The sequence below is a fragment of the Leucoraja erinacea genome, chromosome 10 (assembly GCF_028641065.1).
Source record: "Leucoraja erinacea ecotype New England chromosome 10, Leri_hhj_1, whole genome shotgun sequence".
Classification (NCBI taxonomy): Eukaryota; Metazoa; Chordata; class Chondrichthyes; order Rajiformes; family Rajidae; genus Leucoraja; species Leucoraja erinaceus.
This window is the reverse complement of record NC_073386.1, coordinates 54,780,223-54,801,133: the sequence shown is the minus strand read 5'-3', so window position 1 is coordinate 54,801,133 and position 20,911 is coordinate 54,780,223. Positions and strand designations below refer to the sequence as shown.

Sequence of the window (20,911 nt, the reverse complement as noted above, 5' to 3'; positions counted from 1 at the left end):
GAAACAGTTTTATAAATAGAAAGCCTGTAATGTGTGATAGTGAAAAGAACATTTATGGGATCCAAGATAGACACAAAATGCTGGAGTCACTCAGCGGGTCAGGCAGCATGTCTGGAGAGAAGGAATAGGTGATATTTTGGGTGGACTGTGAGTCGGGGGGGCGGGGGGGGAATTAATGTTATGAAAAGGTTCAGAATAAAATCAGTTGACACCGATTACCATGGAAAAATGGAGCCCACAATGGTCCAGTGTTGGCTGTGGAAGAGGTGATAATGAAGGGATATATGGATGCAAACAGTGGAACTGGCAGGACAACTAGGTTGGGGGAGGGGACTACCAGTTCCACTGTTCACATCCAGCCTTAATTTTCATCTCGTTTCGAGAAGACATTTGGGAGCTGGAAACCATTGGTGTCCTATAAATGTCTGTTTCACCATCATACATATATACATATGTTAATACCTCCAGCAGTGTCCCTGCATTATGCCACAAAAACTCCAGCCATTCCTTTTCAACTTAATCTATGTCTACTCCAAAGATCATTTGGATGACCCCCCATCCAGCATTCACCTCAAACTTACGATCACCAAAATCTCCAGACGTTTTCTGCTCTCTCCGTGGAACCATTGCAGGTCACCTTTTTCCTTCACACCCTTTCCAATTCCTCAATCATGTTGTTCTGATCCTGTGTCTAATGTCCAATTCCATTCTAGGCCTCATCAATCATCCAGTCCAACTTCCTTCGGCATCAATAACCACCTTAGTTTCAGTTTAGTTTATCATAATTATCACGTGCTGAGATAGAGTGAAAAGATGTGTAGGAAAGAACTGGAGCTGCTGGTTTAAATTGAAGGTTGACACAAATGCTGGAGTAACTCAGCGCGACAGGCTGCATCTGTGCTGAGAAGGAATGGGTGACGTTTCGGGTCGAGACCCTTCCCGAAACGTCACCCATTCCTTCTCTCCAGAGATGCTGCCTGCCCCGCTGAGTTACTCCAGCATTTTGTGTCTACAGTGAAAAGATGTTGTTTGCATGCTATACAGTCAAATTAAATATCCTAAATGTCTTATTTACCCGTCATCTACTGGCAGATATCTGGATACAAGCGTAGGTAATCTCCGCAAACCTCTCTGGCTTTCCACCTGTTAAAATCTTTATTAAACGTGAGCCCTGACGGGAAATGGCAACGTCGCTTGCTGCAGGTGTTTGTGCATCAGAAGAACCTGGCAAGTCCCCGTACAGAAGCTGCCAAATGCTGCTTGAAAACAGCAACACCATTTTCCTCTTCAACTACAGTTCCTCGACTATAAATCCAGATTTTGTTCCTGTTATCAGCTGCTTATCGAATGTAAACTGTTGTTGGAGCCAGTGATTGAATTCGGGCAACTTGATATAACCTCAATGTGGCATTTTTCCAATTGCACACCCTCCAAAAAATGATAATGTGTTGGAGATTATTACAACATTTAAAAAAATATTTCTAAGCACTCCCTTACATTTCATTATTTCACCATGATCTTTTAATCAATTGGTTGTCACATTACCACTGTGGTATCACTGGGAAATTGCACTTAAATGTTGTTGATGTCTGTTTTTAACCTAGGTGATTTGGAAATATTTTAATCCTGTTTTAGAAAGTCTGTTTTAACATTTTTAACAATTAATAAACTATACATTCAAACAAAAATGTTTCACTCCACTGTTTTACAATTAATTCACAGCAACGAATCCTTGCATTAAGCAACGTTATCAATGGACAGGTGGTATCTTGGACTTTGCTGCAGTAAATGCATTACATGGATTTGCATCTCCAGGCCCATACGAAGCTTTTCAAAAAGGGGGGTGGCATGACAGGATTACAAAAAACTTAATGTGAAATAATGTGCGCGCTGCGCACATCACGTGCGCAAAGCGTGAAGTCCCTCGATGCCAAGGTTTTTAGATGCTCTCTGATGCATTCTGAGCCTTAATTTGGAGCATTTTTGCACCAAATTTATGACCAATATTTCAGAAATTAACAGGAACCTGAGAGGTAGCTTTTTCACACAAAGGGTGCTGGGTGTATGTAACGAGCTGCCAGAGGAGGTAGTTAAGGCTGGGACTATCCTACTGTTTAAGAGACATTTGGACACGTACATGGATAGGACAGATTTAGATCGATATGGGCCAAACGCGTGTGAGTGGGACTAGTGTAGATAGAACATGTCGGTCGGTGTGGGCAAGTTGGGCTGAAGGGCCTGTTTCCACACTGCATCATTCTATGACTAAAAAGTGAAGAAGAAAAATGCATGTAGATAAGTAGAGCAGATTTGAAAGAGGAGTGAAATGTAAAGGCAGAGAGAGGTTTATGGGTGGAAAGGAACATAGGAAATGAGGGGGGAGAGTGGGCTTGGGCAGATGGGTGAAGGGAAAATAGTCACAAAGTGCTGGAGTAACTCAGTGGGTCAGGCAGCATCTGCGGAGAATATGAATAGGCGACGTTTCACAGAGTACTGGAGTAACTCAGGCGACGTTGGATAGGTGACATTTCACAGAGTGCTGGAGTAACTCAGCGAGTCAGGCAGCATCTGTGGAGAACATGGATAGGTGACATGCCACAGAGTGCTGGAGTAACTCAGTGGGTCAGGCAGCATTTCTGGAGAAAAGGTATAGATTATATTTCGGGTCAAGATCGTTCTTCAGTAATATTCATGATGTGACATGCATAGACATTCCTGAATGTTACCCAAACCATCGTGAGCTACTTTGTTACGGTGCTTGCCCTCTACTATAACATCTCTGCTGCCTTGGGTGATGCAGGACAGGACACAAGCTTTGGGACACAGTGTGAAGCTGTTGCCATCTGTCCCAGCCTGGTAAAAACCTGGATGGAGTGGATTTGGAGAGGATGTTTCCACTAGTGGGAGAGTCTAGGATCAGTGACCACAGCCTCAGAATTAAAAGACATTCCTTTAGGAAGGAGATGAGCAGGAATTCCTTCAGTCAGAGGGTGGTGAACGGTGGAATTAATTGCCCAGACAGCTGTGGAGGTCAAGTCAATGGACATTTTTCAGGAGGAGATTGATAGATTCTTGATTGATACGGGTGTCAGAGGTAATGGGGAGAAGGCAGGAGAATAGGTTTGAGAGGGAAAGATAGAGTCATAGGATGATACAGTGTGGAAACAGGCCCTTCGGCCCAGCATGTCCCATCTGCACTAGTCCCACCTGCCCACGTTTGATCCATATACCTCCGAACCCGTCCTATTCATGTACCTGTCTAACTGTTTCTTAAATGTTGCGATAGTCCCTGCCTCAACTACCTCCTCTGGCAGCTTGTTCCATACACCTACCACCCTTTGTGTGAAAAACACACGTCGTGGTTTACATGACTCAAATTAAAGATATAAATGACACAGACAAGGAGAATTCTTCAAGAAGACGAGAAGCCTTTAATTTGCACAAATCTGGGCCTGGAACATTCAGGGATAGTACAGCTCGGCCACTCTCCAAATGTTCACTGATCTATACTTTCATGCAGCATTTTATTGTAATTTCAGTTCTTATCTTTCGCTGCTTAGTACGCATGCTTTTACCCTTTAACTTCGTACTGTCCTTGTCTTTTATCTCCAATTTCTGAGTTACCATAATGTTCTAGACTAAAGCAAAAATAAACTAAGCAATAACATGTTTTTGGGCCGACTTCTGAGCACACAAAAAAGCTGACATCTGCGAGCTTTACTAAATGTTTTTAAACATATTGGTAAGATTTAAGAAGTAACGTGTTTCTTCTATATACATTCTATATTACGTCTATATAACTTCCTTCTCTGAGACTTTAAAAAGTCTCAAAAGACAAAGAAAACTACACACACATTCCCTAGGTCTAATCACTCATATAGCCCTAAAATGCAGGCTTGTTTAATTAATTTTACGCAATGCTGTGTAATGTTCTTTCTCTGGCTCCTTGAGAAACTGGGCCAAAAAGCCACCCCCATTACGTGAGGCAGGAAAAAAGACCCAGCTTCCCTTACAGGCTACATTTAACATTTTCCTAACAGTTCTTCTTCATCGTAGTAATATTCTTTCACCCAGGTCCATTTTCCTTTAGAGCCGATTTGCCTGCACCCGTTATCATTGGCAGTTGTTTCACAATATCTTTCACCAGGAGGGACAATACAGTGGAAAGCACAGCACAACATTATTTCCACTACATGTAGTACAACCCCAATGGTCAGACCAATTTAGAATCAGCCATTCTCCCCAAACCCCCCAACATCCTCTCCAGCCACCCACACAATTGATGTCTTAACCCTGCGTTTTGTTTAACCTTACTCCTTAGGTTTTTAACTTATCCATGGCTTTAGTGAAAGACCCCTCCAGGCTAGTATTATTACGGATAAAGGTACAATAGTGCTCCCCAAAAAGTACACAAACACCCCCTTATTCTGACCTTATTTACACCAATTTCATAGTCACTAATGTCTCCAAAAAAACTTCACATTATCCTAACCATATAACAATGACAGCAATGAAACAGGCCACCTTGGCCCTTCTAGTCCTTGCCGAACACTTATTCCCACCTAGTCCCATCTACCTGCACTCAGACCATAACCCTCCATTCCTTTCCTGTCCATATACCTATCTAATTTATTTTTAAATGATAAAATCGAACCTGCCTCCACCACTTCCACTGGAAGCTCATTCCACACAGCTGCCGCTCTCTCTGTAAAGAAGTTCCCCTTCATGTTACCCCTAAACTTCTGTCCCTTAATTCTCAAATCATGTCCTCTTGTTTCAATCTTCCCTACTCTCAACGGAAAAACCTTATCTACGTCAACTCTGTCTATCCCTCTCATCATTTTAAAGACCTTTATCAATTCCCCCTTAACCTTCTTCCTCTCCAAAGAATAAAGACCTAACTTGTTCAACCTTTCTCTGTATCTTAGTTGCTGAAACCCAGTCAACATTCTAGTTAATCTCCTCTGTACTCTCTCTATTTTGTTGACATTTTTCCTATAATTTGCCTACCAAAATTATACACCATACTCCACAATTGACCTCACCAATACCTTGTACAATTTTAACATTACAACCCAACTTCTATACACAATGCTCTGATTTATAAAGGCCAACACACCAAAATCTTTCTTTACCATGCTATCTACATGAGATTCCACCTTCAGGGAACTATGCACAGTTCAAGATTCAATTTAATTGTCATTTGGACCCCTTGAGGTCCAAACGAAATGCCGTTTCTGCAGCCATACATTACAAACAAATAGACCCAAGACACAACATAATTTACATAAACATCCATCACATCACTGTGATGGAAGGCCAAAAAAAAACTTATCTCTCACTGCACTGCACTCTTTGTCAGAGTCAAAGTCAAAGCCCCCGGCTGGCGATGGCGATTGTCCCGCGGCCATTAAAGCCACGCCGGGTGGTGCAAGGTCGCACACCGGGTCTTGGTGTTAGAGCCCCCGGCGTGCGCTCGCAGAGTCCCGCGGCCATTCCAAGCCGCGCGGGGCGGTGCTGTAAGGCCCCGCTCCAGGAGCTCTTCAACCCCGCAACTCGGGCGGGAGAAGTCGCCGTTGCAGGAGCCCTGAAAAACGGTCTCCCTCCAGGGACCCGTGGGCTCCCGGTGCCGCCGTCCGCCAAACCCGTAGTTGCAGCCTCCGAATCTCCGGAGGTCGGGCCGCAGCAGCAGCAGCGCTCCACCACCACTCCACCCGCTCCGGACTCGGCCAGCTCCGCGATGGTGAGGTGAGTCGGCACCAGAGTCCCGGTCTTCTCCTGTTGGAGGCCGCTCCTCGTTGCAGCCCCAACGACAACGGAGACCCGACAAAGAAAAGGTCGGGTCTCCCGTGAAGGGAGAGATTTAAAAAGTTACCCCCTCCCTCCCACCCCACCCCCCCCACACACACACACCCCAACAAAAAATAACAAAAACTACATAAAAATATAGACAAAAATAATAAAAACGCGGACGGGCTGCAGAGGCCGCTGCTGACGTGAGTCGCGCCGCCTCTGCAGCCCGTTATTCCTAGATCCCTCTGTTCAACTTCATTCCTCAATTCACAACCATTTACCATGTACATCCAATTTTGATTTGTCCTTCCAAGATGTATCACCTCGCACTTATCAACATTAAACCAATCTGTCATGTTTCAGCCCACTCTTCCAAATGACCTAAATCTCTCTGTAGACTTTTAAAATCGACTTCATTATTCACAACACCACCTACCTTAGTATCATCTACATACTTACTAATCTATTTTACCACATCAACATCCAGATTATTGATTCACATGACAAACAACAGTGGACCCAACACACATCCCTGAGGTACCCCTCTAGTCACTGACCTCCAATCTGACAAACATCCACCCACCATTACTCTCTGACATCTCCAATACAGCCACTTTTTAATCCCTTGCTACTCCTTACTAAACCTTCTTAACCAACCTTATTTCCTTATTGAACCTTGTCAAAGGCCTTACTGAAGTTCATCTAGACAACATCCACCACTTTACCCTCATCAATTTCCCTAAAAACCTTTTCAAAAAATACAAGATTAGTCAAACATGACCTTCTAATCACAAATCCATGCTAATTCTTCCTAATCCTACCCTATTTATCCAAATTCTTATATATATTATCTTAAGTATCCTTTCCATTATTTTGCCCACCACTGATGTCAAACAACGTTCTTGTTAAAACTCTACTCTTTTCTCACATCTTTGTCCTCCTGTTCACTTACCTCAGGGCTATTATCTATTCGTACCTGCGGGACAGCCCTCATGTAATGATTGAAATGGTACCAGGTATATCAACCTTCTACCTGAACATCGGCCGGTGGTTTGGAAAACTCATACATACACCTTGTCTTCAGGTTTAAAGGGTCCTTCCTTCTGGTCCACCTCCAACAGCTTTTACTTTACCTGTTCATAAATAGACTTGTATATCATAATTAACTGTTGCATATACTTCTTAAATTCTATCTCTAATTGTTCCAAACTCGGTCCCTTGTAAGGACCTCTCCATTGTGCCACTTACATAGGTCGGCCAATAAACATCTCATGTGGTGTTATGTGGGTTATTCGATTAGTTTGCATGCAACATCTCTTCAGTGCCAATGGCAGGGCATCGATCCAATTCAACTTTGTAATTACACAAATTTTATTTATATTAACCTTCAATGTTCCATTTATTCATTCCACCATGCCTGTAACTGCAGGTGTTACACACCCAAATCTGTGCTTTACTCGAAGGGCCTGTATCGCCAACTTGACTACTCCCTAAATAAAAACAATCCGTTGTCAAAACTGATTTCTGTAGGTCTACCAAACCTCTTAATTACCTTATTCATCATAAACGACATGACAGTGGTCATACCTTAATCTATTCAGACTTACCCTAGACGTAACAACAGCTTATCATCCTGTTCTGGCTGCTTCGCCTGCACTTTTAATTTACCTTCTTATGTGCTTGGCATTTAATGACAGCTAGTGCCCCTGACTTCAATATTGCTATTATCAGGTCTAACTTTACTGCTAACTTTTGGTCTCCGTTGGTTTTCTCAAAGCCTTTCTATTTCCCTACTGCTCTAAACATATCACAAACTCCATAATCATATGCTTAGTCGGTATAAACTTCATCTTTCTCACTTTCCCTCATGTCACATGCTTCTCTTAAAGCCTTCATTTCTGCCAACTGAGCTAAGCAAGGTTACAGGCTTCTAATTTAATTACCTTAAAGTCTTATTCATCCTTATACACCATTTCCAACCCTACATACTTGCTATTATGATCCCTTTTAACAATAAACATTCACAAACAAAACCTTTTTGTCTCCATCATTCAAAAGTTCTAACTGTAAAACATTATTTTGGCTTGTTTGTCCTTCTTCCTTCATTATCTTTCTTAATGACGTCACAATTTCAACATATTTTCCAATCTAGTCTGAACTATATCCTGCCTTTCCCAAGGTCATCATCCTCTGTCCTACATTCTGAAATATTTTATTTTTAGACTTACAATATCTCTCTCTCTCTCTTACATTGCTTCTCACTTGTGGAACAAATCAACAAATCATCCACATCATCAAATACTTTCTAAGGGTACACCTTCCAACTCTGCCTTTATCATCTAATTAAAAACATGGGGCTAGTATTCAAAACCCTACCTCATCCTAGCCTTTCTTGACATCCTCCTTTAAATCCCTTCCTCCCTTGGGGACCCCAGTCCTGTTAGGGCTTATATCCAGATTCAAGTCAAGTCAAGTGAAGTCAAGTTTATTTGTCACATACACATACGAGATGTGCAGTGAAATGAAAGTGGCAATGCTCGCGGACTTTTGTGCAAAAGACAAACAACAAAAAAACCAAACAAATTATAAACACAATTATAACACACATATTCTTTTACATAATAAATAATGGAAGGAAAAACATTCTGTAGAGTTAGCCCCTGGTGAGATAGGCGTTTACAGTCCGAATTGCCTCTGGGAAGAAACTCCTTCTCAACCTCTCCGTTCTCACCGCATGGCAACGGAGGCGTTTGCCTGACCGTAGCAGCTGGAACAGTCCGTTGCAGGGGTGGAAGGGGTCTCCCATGATTTTATTTGCTCTGGAGTTCCACCTCCTGTTGTATAGTTCCTGCAGGGGGGCGAGTGAAGTTCCCATAGTGCGTTCGGCCGAACACACTACTCTCTGCAGAGCCTTCTTGTCCTTGGCAGAGCAATTCCCAAACCAGATGGTAATGTTCCTGGACAAGGTGCTTTCCACCGCCGCTGCGTAGAAGCACTGGAGGATCCTCGGAGACACTCTGAATTTCCTCAATTGCCTGAGGTGGTAAAGGCGCTGCCTTGCCTTACTCATGAGTGCTGAGGCGTGTGATGTCCATGTCATATCCTCGGAGATGTGGACTCACAGATATTTAAAACAGTTCACCCTATCCACAGGATCCCCATTTATCCTCAATGGAGTGTACGTCCTCGGATGATGTGCCCTCCTAAAGTCCATGATCAGCTCCTTCGTTTTTTTGATGTTCAAGAGGAGGCTGTTCTCCTGGCACCAGAGTGCTAGATCAGCCACCTCCTCCCGGTAGGCCCTCTCATCATTGTCTGAGATCAAGCCCACCACCACAGTGTCATCAGCAAACTTAATTATTGAATTGGAGCTGAACCTAGCCACACTGTCATGTGTGTACAGGGAGTACAATAGGGGGCTGAGGACGCAACCCTGGGGCGATCCTGTGCTCAGAGTGAGGGACTCCGATGTATTCCCTCCCGTCTTGACCACCTGGGGCCTGGCGGTGAGAAAGTCCAGGACCCAGGCACACAGGGAGGTGTTGAACCCCAATTCCATTAGCTTCCCGGCCAGTCTGGTGGGGACTATCGTGTTGAAGGCTGAACTGTAGTCTATGAACAGCATCCTCACGTAGCCCCCCTTCTGGCTGTCCAGATGGGAGAGAGCGGTGTGCAAGACCTGGGAGACCGCATCGTCCGTGGACCTGTTCGGACGGTATGCAAACTGCAACGGGTCCATGTTCCGAGGGAGGAAGGCGCAGATGTGATTCTTCACCAGCCTCTCAAAGCATTTCATGACTACCGAGGTAAGGGCCACCGGACGGTAGTCAGTCAGACAGGCTGGGGAGGCATTTTTTGGTACCGGTACAATGATGGATTTTTTGAAGCAGGCAGGGACCACGGACTTGTCCAGGGAGAGGTTGAATAATGTAGTGAGCACTGGAGCTAGTTGCGTAGCACAGGACTTGAGTACTCACCCCGAGATGCCATCAGGGCCTGCAGCTTTCCTCGTGTTCACCCGTGTCAGAGCCCTCCTCACGTCGTGCTCGGACAGCGAGAATGTGTGCATATTCCTCCCTTCAGCTTCGGTAGCCAGCCCGCTGGTGGTATTGTCGATAGTCGGCAGACCTGGAGTGGTGTTGCCCCTCTCGAAACGAGCGTAAAAGGAGTTCAGGTCGTCAGCTAGGGAGGTGCCAGCACTTGCGGATGAGGGAGGGGTGCTCCGGTAGTTGGTTACAATCCGTAACCCCTGCCACAGGCTTCTGGTGTCCTGCTGCTCCATCTGTAACTCCATCTTGTCCCTGTACCTTCTCTTTGCGTTTTTCACCGCCCTTCGCAGTCGGTAGGACTCTGCCTTGTAGACGTCCATGTTCCCTGATGCGAGGCCCGAGTTGTAGGCAGCGGTGCGAGCATTCAGGGCCACACGAACAGATCTGTCTACCCAGGGTTTTTGGTTCGGAAAGGTGCTTACCCTTACCGTGGGGACGATGTTGTCGGTTACTGTTGCGATGAAGTCCGTGACTGCTTCCGCGAACTCACTGACGTCACTGGAACTTGCTTCGAACATATTCCAGTCGACATCACTCAGTGCATCTTGCAGCATGGCCTCTGACTGGTCGGACCACCGCTTTACGTCCCTCGTCTCTACCGCTTCCCGAACTATCCTCTGTTTATACTCTGGCAACAGGAAAATGGCAGCGTGGTCAGATTTTCCTAGGGGAGGGAGTGAAACGGCCTTGTAGCCTTTCCTGAACGGTGTGTAGCAGTGGTCCAAAGTTCTCTCCCCCCTGGTGGCACACGTGATGTGTTGGTAGAAGTTCGGCATGACCTTCTTGAGATTTGATTTATTAAAATCTCCAGCCACCACCATAGCCGCATCCGGGTACTTGTTTTGATGTCGACATAGCACATCGTGTAGGGCCGAAAGTGCCACGTCGATGTCCGCCTGCGGTGGAATGTAGACGGCTGTGACGATCACTGAGCCGAACTCCCGGGGAAGGTAGAATGGGCGGCATGAGATTGTCAGGTGCTCCAGGTCCAGCGAGCAGGAACGGGAAAGTATCTTGATATTCCAGGGTTGCATCAGTTGTTATTGGTCATGATCATTTCACTCCTGATAGGACTCTCCCAAAGACATTTTTTATTGGCATGTAATTCTCTGGCCCTGCTTGGTTTTGTCATAGGACTCACTTGTGTCAGTTCATCACTTATTTTAGTCGTTTCAACCAGGTCTGTTGTTATTGACAACATTATCTTTCTTTTTTCAGCTCTTTCTTTTTAAGCTCTTCCTGCTGGTTTGCAAGTCTTTTTCCTATCTTTCCAATATTTCTCGACCTCAGAGACCAACTGATCACTGAATCGGGGGTGGGAAATAAATGACAATCCCACCACCTCCTCCAATCTACTTGACTTTAAGAGGAATGACATCCACCACAGTAGTTCATAATATAATGTTCATTAACTGGTTTCCTTCTATTTCTTGTTCATTTTCAACTCTCCACCTTTTCAGCTGGTTTTCCAGATAGGCTGCATGATTATTTGCCTCTCCTAGTGTATCTCCCCTTTATTCCTTGGGGTTCACCTTAAGTGGGTAACATTGTCTGAGGGCCTGCCATTCCCTCTGCCTGACTGTGTCAAACAGCATGCCATTGCTTAATGCATTGTTCACATCATTTTATACCATCCATCTTCAGTAGTTCTGTCAGTTTAGTGGTTCCTAGCACTTTCACCAACAGTGCCTTCAAATCTCCCATAGCCAATAATCGTCCCAAACTCTCCTCCTCCAAAGCCCTAATCCATTTCTTCCCCCATCAGGGATATAGCGTGAGGTATTTTTTAGCCCTCTCAGATTATGGGTGCCCCAAGGAACAATCTGTGTCTGTCCTTCTCTTTTCTTTTTAAAGCAGTCTCGTCAATTTATCCCTATGCTTCCTACTTTAATCCTTTCTGGTATGCCTTCTTTCTTATTCTAAACTCAATTTCTTGCTTCTCAAATATTCTAGCCTCCTTGCAAATTAATTCACCCTTCTTTTTAAATCTTCCACTGACTCCTCCTGCTTTATTACTTTCACACCTGTCATTTCCTACTTCTGTTATCTCCTAACTGCCTCTCTCTCCTTTCTTTCTCAACTGCCTAAGTGTATCTAATTCCTTTCCTTTTCACTTTTCCCACTTTTCCAACTTGAATGTTTACCATAAAACAACAAACCATAAAAGCTGGTCATGTTTCATCAATTAACTTTACTGAAAAGAAATCTGAAAGAAACATCAGAAAAAACCAAACAACCTACATTTTCAAACTTCCCCTTTTAGGTTACGAGGATACAAATAGTTAATCGTTATCTTACAGCTGTTCGTAACCTTCCCCCATTGCTTCCAATTTATTTAAAGGAACATACATCTACCCATAGTGGACATTTTTGATTCTGCTGTGGGGGGACGTTTGTGTTCAACTCTATAATTTGTTGTGTTCTATTTTCTTTTATTTATTTATTATCACCTTTTTCTCTGGTTGTTATGGAAACTTATTATCTATTTTATGTAACACATTTTGGTGTCAATGCGAGTTGACTCAAAACATGCTATATAAATAAAACTTACTTACTTACCCTTACAATGTGGTCTACAAATACATTAAACAAAATAATGATCACATATAAAAACTTCCTCATTCATTCCAAACCACTTTTTACACACAATTCACATTCATTCCATTCTTACTTCAAAGAAATTATTCAATTTTTTACACAAATTAAAATTTCAAAATTAACATTTATATAATTCTTATCTCCCTCCCAAGCCAAAGTAGGATGATCCAATCCTCCAGCAGTCAGGTTCCCAAACGCTGTGATTGGACATTGATTCAGATCGTGACCAGTCACTCACTGTCACTCAAATTCTAACCACACCCCACTAAATCACAACCAATCAAAATCCTAGTCACTCAACATCTGACCACACACCACTCCCATTAACTTCCAAACAAAGGAAACACATTTATTTTCTGATCTCTCAGCTTAAAGAATACTGAAAGCTTATCTCCACAAACAGTTAAGATACCCAGTCCTTAAACCACACACTATTATTATTGCTATTCTACTTTCTGCTATTCTACAATATTCTGTCAGTGTGTACACCTTCTGCCCGCACCTATCCCAAATTCGTATTTTGCCCGGATGACCCCTGGTCACCCAAGGCGTTGTCCACAAAATACCTGCCTCGCCCGTACAGACCCCTGACTTCTCAGGGTGGTAACCACAAGGTCTTAATACCTGCCTCGCCCGTACAGACCCCTGACTTCTCAGGGTGGTAACCACAAGGTCTCAATAAACTCTTATACTATCACATTACTTTCTTATCACAACTATTATTACTCACCACACACAGCGCGGCCTTCTTGGTCAATCCTCCCGGTCCTCCTTTTTAGAACAATTTAGTGCCAGATTCTTGGGTCGGAGAGACCTTCTAACTACCTAGGCACTTCTGTGTCCCCAATGGCTTATCATGAACAACAGGTTATTAGTCCAAATGAAGCTGAAATCTGCATAGTTTTTAGGTAGCCACATTTGTCCTGTTGTTCTTAAGAGCCACATTAGGGGCTGGGAAGGCCCTGGGCTACTTATCTTTTAATTAATGGTCTCTTACCGACCCTGCTCGCTGCGCCAATTTGTCGTGGTTTACATGACTCAAATTAAAGTTATAAATGACACAGACACAGAGAATTCTTGAAGAAGACGAGAAGCCTTTAATTTGCACAAATCTGGGCCTGGAACATTCAGAGATAGTACAGCTCGGTCACTCTCCAAATGTTCACTGATCTATACTTCCATGCAGCGTTTTATTGTAATTTCAGTTCTTATCTTTGGCAGCTTTTACCAACTTTAACTTCGTACTGTCCTTGTCTTTTATCTCCAATTTCTGAGTTACCATAATGTTCTAAACTAAGCAATAACATGTTTTTGGGCCTTGACTTCTGAGCACACAAAAAAGCTGACATCTGCGTGCTTTACTAAATGTTTTTAAACATATTGGTAAGATTTAAGAAGTAACGTGTTTCTTCCTATGTATACATTCTATATAACTTCTATACACACCCCACAGATTCCTATTAAATATTTTGCCCTTCACCTTAAACTTATGTCCTCTGCTCCTCGATTCACTTACTCTGGGCAAAAGACTCAACCATATCTATTCAAATCATGATTTTATACACCTCTATTAGATCATATCTCATCATCCTGTGCTCCATGAAATAGTCCCAGCCTACTCAATCCCTCCCTATAGCTCTGGCTCACTAGTCCTGGCAACATCCTCATAAATCTTCACTGTACCCTTTCCAGTTTGATGACATATTTCCTATAACATGATGCCCAGAACTGAACACAATACTCAGAATGCGGACTCACCAACTTCTTATGCAACTGCAACATGACCTCTCAACTTACTCCAGCACTGTGAAATGTCACAGAACAGGGCAAGATTAACAAGTTTGCTGATGATACAGAAGTGAGTGGTTTTGCAGATAGTGAAGATGGTTGTGAAAGATTGCAGCAGGATCTGGATCAATTAGCCAGGTGGGCAGAGGAATGGTTGATGGTTGATGGTTCCTTGAAGGTCGTGTGGCAGGTATATCAGGTGGTCAAAAAGTATTTTGGCACTTTGGCCTTCATCAGTCAGAGTATTTAGTATAGATGTTGGGAGGTCATGTTGCAGTTGTATAAGACTTTGGTGAGACCGCATTTAGAATATTGTGTTCAGTTCTGGGCACCATGTTATAGGAAAGATGTCAAACTGAAAAGAGTACAGAGATCCCATCCTGGATCAGTCCAATCAGAGTTGTGTCATCCGCAAACTTGAGAAGCTTGACAGAGGTGTCTGTGGAGGTGCAGTCATTGGTGTGGCGAGAGTAGAGGAGAGGGGAGAGTATGCATCGTGCGGTGCCCCTATGCTGAGCATTTGCGGGTCCGAGATATGCTTTCCCACCTCACATGCTGCTTCCTGTCTGTCAGAAAGCTGGTAATCCACCGATAGAGGGGTTCAGGCACAGTCAACTCAGAACGTTTGGAGCGTAGTAGCTCTGGCACAATGGTGTTGAATGCAGAGCTAAAATCAATAAAACAAAATCCTCGCATAGGTTCCCTGGTGGTCTTGGTGCTGGAGGATGAAGTGCAGGCCCAGATTGACTGCATCATCCACAGATCTATTGGCCCAATATGCAAAATGCAGAGGGTCCAGCAGAGGGAATGTGATATTTTTCAGCTTGGCCAGCACGCCTTTCAAAGGTCTTCATGACTACAGAGGCCAGTGCGACAGGCCTGTAGTCATTATGACCTGTAATCCTTACCTTTTTGGGTACAGGGACAATAGTGGAGACTTTGAAGCAGGCAGGGACTGGTTAAAAATGAGTAATTGGGTGTGAAGTGGTGATTGGAGAGGGATGGGTGTAGAAGGGCCCAATCTTTGCAGACTGAGGTCAGGCTGTGAGGAGGTGTGAAGTGTTGGGTGGGGTGGGAAAGGGTCCACACTTTTCATACTGGAGTCTCGCCTTAAGGAGGTGTGAAGTGGTGAATGGGAAGGAGAGGGTGCAGGGTCCATTCTTTGCAGACTGGGGTCTGGCTGTGTTTGTTGGGGAAGGGGTACCAGGGTTACGTTTCTGACTTTCAAACCTGCAGTAAAACTCATTCAGGTCGTTTGTCAGCTGATGATTGTCCAAAGAGCGGGGGGCTTTCCTCTCATAGCTGGTGATTTCTTGCATGCCCTTCCAAACTGAAGAAGAGTCATTAGCTGAGAACTTGCTCCTCAATTTCTCAGAGTACCTTTCCTTGGCAGCTCTGATTCCTCTTCTCAGCTCTTTATCAATTTGGCTATCTTTTAACGCTTTAAACAATTAAAAAAACTATCGGCTTGAACGCATAGGCTATCGGCTTTATTATCAAATATGAGAAAGCATTCCGACACTCAAAAATTTATTTTGCAACTTTGTACATCCAACAAATGAGTGTGTTATATTAGCGTTTTGAAACATATTTGCCCCCCTCCCATTAATAGAACTGGATCTCGAAATTGAAATGTTACATCTGTAAATAATGATCCCATTAAAATGTGTATTTATGTCACAAACTATGCAATTCATATTTTTCAGTATTGTTATCAAGAAAAAGAAAGCAGTTCCAATCCCCAGTGTTTGATATTATTTGACATTGTTTAATATTATTCATATGGAGGAGAAAATATAATAGCTCTAAAACCTACCTTAATTTTGCAATCTCACTAAAGATATCCCCCTTTCCGGATAGCACTCTCCCCTCCACTCCCAATCTCTCTCTCTAGCCAGTATATTATGTTCTTAATATGCACTGCCCAGTAATAATATATAAAGTTAGGTAATGATAAACCCCCTTCTTTAGATTTGCACAAATGCTTTCTTGCGGTTCGGAGGAGGGGGAAAAAATATTTTGGAAAATATTGGGATGAAACAAATATATTAATTGGGTAAGAAAGTCGCGTTAATTCTACCCATCAATGAGAGTGGAAGCGTTTTCCAAAAAATTTAACTGGGTTTTAGAACAGTGGTATAAATGGGCACTAAATAATGTTTCTCGTAAAAACCCAGGTACTTGAATTTTTCTTTTTTTGATTTAAGTGTCAGATTAAAAAAAAAAAAAAATGATTTCAATTAGTGTTTGGATTTTTTTTCTTGGGGGGAAAAAAAAGGGGGGGGGGGGGTGCGGTCGCACCCAACGCACCCCCCCTTCGGACGGCCATGATCTTGCTTTTCCACTGTGAAGCTGCATTGTCAACAGCAGCGTTGTGTGGTTGCTGTTGAAAGGAAACAGTGATTGCATGTGCTGCAATGAAAATGCAACTTTCCAAATCCACAACCCCAACTAAAATGGACAGAAAATTAGCTTTTGTCTTAGGAAATATGCGTTACAAATTCATTGGCAGATTAGAAAGAATTATAAGATCATCATAGACAGACAAAACAGTTTCTTGGCGAGAAATTGCTCCATAGTCAGCAATATAATTATGAGTACAATTATTTTGCTTTAACATTTGCTTTATTATTTATAAAAAATCAAATACACTTTAATATCCTTGTGCATTCATTTCTTTCTGCATAGAATTTTTTGAAAATCAGTATTAAAATATGGATTAGAGCAGGCAGTTTGTAATAAAATGCTGTACACCATATCTGGTTATTTTTCTGTACAAAGGCATTAACCCCATTTACACATAGACTTTAATGGTAAAAATCCCAGCTTTAAGCAGATTACAAAGCAGTGGCCAAGCGCCAAATATGTTCTTCCATCGTGGCCAACTCACGATGAAGCTAGGGGTTATTCTTAATACATCACAAGCATAGAAATGCAATGTGCTCTACTGGTTTTAAAGATCATAACTAGAATTAGAATTCTTAACTAGAATTTCTAATGTTAATTGTACATGATTCACTTTTACCCATTACTTTATCTACAATATATCTGGATTCCTGTGGGTTACCACACCATAAAGAGGAAGATGACTGAACTTTATTGCCTTCCCTCACAGTGGGAAACGTTGATTCCGCTGTATGGGGATGTTCATGTTAAATTCTATAGTGTATTGTGTGCTTTATATTCATATGGCTGTTTGGTAACTCAAATGTCACTGAACCAATTAGTGCATGTGACAATAAATGTGACTTGAACTAAAGAAAATCCTATCCAATGTCACACATGTGGACAGTATCCTTATTTTGCTCGAGAAATTTATTAAGAGCCTCGATGATTTTGCACAGATCAGAAGACAATCCAGTGATGTCTCGGGTGATGTACGGGAGAACTTGAGGGGTTGTCTGGATGTAATACGCAATCTGAAAAAGTAAAATAAGTAGTTGCTTTAACAACAGTGGAAACACTCCATCTTATAACCTGTGTCCTTGGCTTTCATTTGGACCAAAAAGGTGATGTTGTTTAGCACTCCAACTTTGTTGCAAATTCCACTTCCCTCCCCCCTCCAAGGCTCATTGGAAATTGCACTGGAAGTGAAATAATGTACAATAGCTAAACCCCGCGGGGATAGTACCAAGTCCCTTATGCTTTCTTCCTGCTGGTGTCAATTATATTTAGCTTTGGCCCCTCTTCTTAAAATAGGGGTGGAAGGAATGAAAATAGACAGACTGAAGGGAAAGCTGGTTACATATATTGAGCAATGCATGCAAGAAAGCTGGCAAGACCAGCTCATGCCCAACTAGCAAAGTATTATAATCAATGTTTGCACTTGGAGAACAGGCAGCAGCTTCTCTGAAACCACAAGTCGGTTCCTTCGAGAATTGTGCATTAAAGATTGCACAGCAAAAGATGCCCTAGTTGTTGTGATCATCAGTTATTTTACAGTGCTACAGTTATTTTACAGTGGGATGGCGATGAGTGCAAGTTTGAAAGGGAAAAAGACAAATTCATGTTGCAGTGGACTGTGCTTCTCAATGTCAGAGTCATACAGCCTGAAAATAGGCCCTTCAGCGTAACTTGTCCATGCAGACCCAAAAGTGTCCCATCTACACTAGTCCCACCCGCACGCATTTGGCCCATATCCCTGTAAACCTGTCCAAATGTGTTATATATGTGGTTATAGTATCTGCTTCAACTGCCTCCTCTGGCAGCTCACAGTGCCCTTGGATATTCATCATTTGATCAGTGCCGGGGGAATCTATCTACCTTCAGACACAGAGTCATCCCAAATCAATGGTAGTAGAATGAATTCTACAGTATGAGTCAAATGCAGCAGTGTAATCTGACAGGCACTGAATGATTACTGTGTTGGCACAGCGACAGGCTGTCCACATCACTGAAATTCACAATAAGTAATGGGATCTAAACTCATGCACTGAATTTATTTAATATCAACAATTGTACCACAATGTTACCCATATTGGTAACTTACATACAGAATACGTTTGTGCAGCTTTTTGAATATAATTAATGATGTTTCAACAATGTAAATAATTAATTAGTTAATGCATTGTGTTTTAAAGGAGCATTGTGCCATGTATTATTCTGCTGTCGGGGTGAATTGAATGCTTTTGAAGCCAAACTATTCATATTGCCAGATCCAATCCCACTCAGAGGTTAATTGATTTATAGGGTGGAGATCAGAATGCTGATGTCTGTGGGAAAGCCAATTGTAGACACCGTGGCTCCAGTCCTTTCCTCTCCTAACATGCATTTCTGCACGTTCCAAACGCCACTGAAGAGATTGGATGCAAGCAAGCTTATTTTTACAGTTTGCCAATGTCGACTGTGGACCAAGTGCAACCAACATATCAAGAACATAACTTTGTGCTCTGTCACTTGCGCTCAGTCAGCCAAGAGCTGCTTACATCCACATCCCTCCCTCCAGCTTTATATTTCACCCCTCCTCTCCTCGTCTGACATCCTTTTGTCTCCATTTCACCTCAAACCTTTGTCACCTACTCCTCCAATTCTACCCTCGCCTGTATCCACCTATCACTTGCTACTCTTTGTCCCACCCTCGCCTCTCTTCCAGCTTTCTTACCCCTACTCCTTTCATTCTGATGATGGGTTCCGACCCAAAGCGTCGAGAAGTGCAAGAGTTCTTGCATGTTTTTGCACATTCTTAATCATTTAAGCTCATGTTCAGCATGATGATGCAATGAATGGATTTTCAGTGCACTAGTACAACTGTAGTACAGCTGCACACTAGTACAACTGTACTGAACTTGAGGGCAGGGTGGAAGTCAGTAGTGTCCAGACATCTGCAGTCAATTGAAACCAGGGCTGGGAAGATGGTCAGAGGCCTGTGCATATGTGAAGCAGTGCTCTTCGCCAAGGGTGAAGGGCCCCAAGCAACGGGCCGAAGAGCAGATTCTGTGAAGTTAGTTGTTGTTGAAGATTGTGAACAATGGGGATTAACTGTCCAGGAACACCAGTCATTAAATACTACCTTGTAGAAGAATTCAAAACTGTGAGAAAACTTTCCTCCCCACAATGAATAAACAATCCACTATGTTCACGCAGAGCGTTTGTCAGACATCATTTGTGCTCATCTGGGTAAATTAAATTAAGATGTATATATGGAGTTTAGCACAATAAAAATCATTTCACGAGGATACAAATTGGAATGAAGAGACTCAATTACGGGGAGGTCTAGTTAAAAATGGATTACACAACACTGGAAAAGGAGAGGTAACAGAATAATCTGATTGAGTGTTTCAAAGAATCTCCAAGGAGGCTGTCAAAATACTCCATTGGAGGACAGCAGATCAAGCAGGCAAGAATCTGCACTTAATCCCAGGGCCGTTACAGAAAATGCCCTTCGTTTGAAATACCATGGGAATATTGGTTACATTCCTCCAAACTAGGGGGAAATTTCCAAATGACATTGTTAGGAAAAGTGGAGTAAATCTGTAGAATTGGAATTGCACAGAAGCAGCCGCAGAACCAACTGGAATAGTTATTTACATTCATCAAATCAAACAATTTACACAAAATGAAATATTGTGGTTGTTTTGCCTTATTCTCTGCTGCACTCCCGATGTAATCTAAACCTTGCTTACGGTTTTGCAGCATTAGAGACAAGTAGTCATTCTAGAGTCAAAGGATTATCCATCTGCATGTTTACAATCCTCATGCAATGATCAAATACTGTATTTACAGCAGTGCTAATGGACATTGATCTAGAACAAGATTTCTGGCCTAAAATATCTCACAGTCGATCAATCCCGTGAGCATCCTGTGGCTTTCCTTCTTGCTATTGAACTCGCTTAGCCGCTGAAAAACTTTCTAGGTTTTGAAGTTATTTTAAAGCTTTTGCTATTGTTCTTAGGTAAACCAAGGGAGAGTCAGACAAAGTGTGTTGGACAGTCATGGATCCAGCATTGCAAATGTCTGGCAGTGTTAGTTCAATCTAGTACCTGTAATACATGCAAGTTGTTTCTTGTGTAAATGCCACTGCTCAGAAATGCTATAATTTCAAATCATATTCCAAGCTTCTGTATATATAGTGCATCCACTGCATTGCTCTGGAGATTTTAAAACACACATTTTGTAAAATAATTCATTCTGGAAGCAAGTCAAATTACATATATAAAGAAATTAATTTTCCACATCTTCTGAAA

The 20,911-nt window shown here is 42.6% G+C and overlaps 1 protein-coding gene across 5 annotated transcripts in view; it reads right to left on the bottom strand.

The window, feature by feature from the left end:
• Positions 1-16,831: 16,831 nt before the first annotated feature.
• LOC129701229 (acyl-coenzyme A thioesterase 11-like) overlaps positions 16,832-20,911 on the bottom strand; it is a 56,749-nt gene continuing 52,669 nt past the window's right edge. For all 5 annotated transcript variants that reach the window (XM_055642335.1, XM_055642337.1, XM_055642339.1 and 2 more), the window contains exon 16: positions 16,832-17,647. In XM_055642335.1, coding sequence (XP_055498310.1) covers positions 17,495-17,647 — 153 coding nt within the window. In that variant the 3' untranslated portion in view covers positions 16,832-17,494. The remainder of the gene's footprint in view (positions 17,648-20,911) is intronic.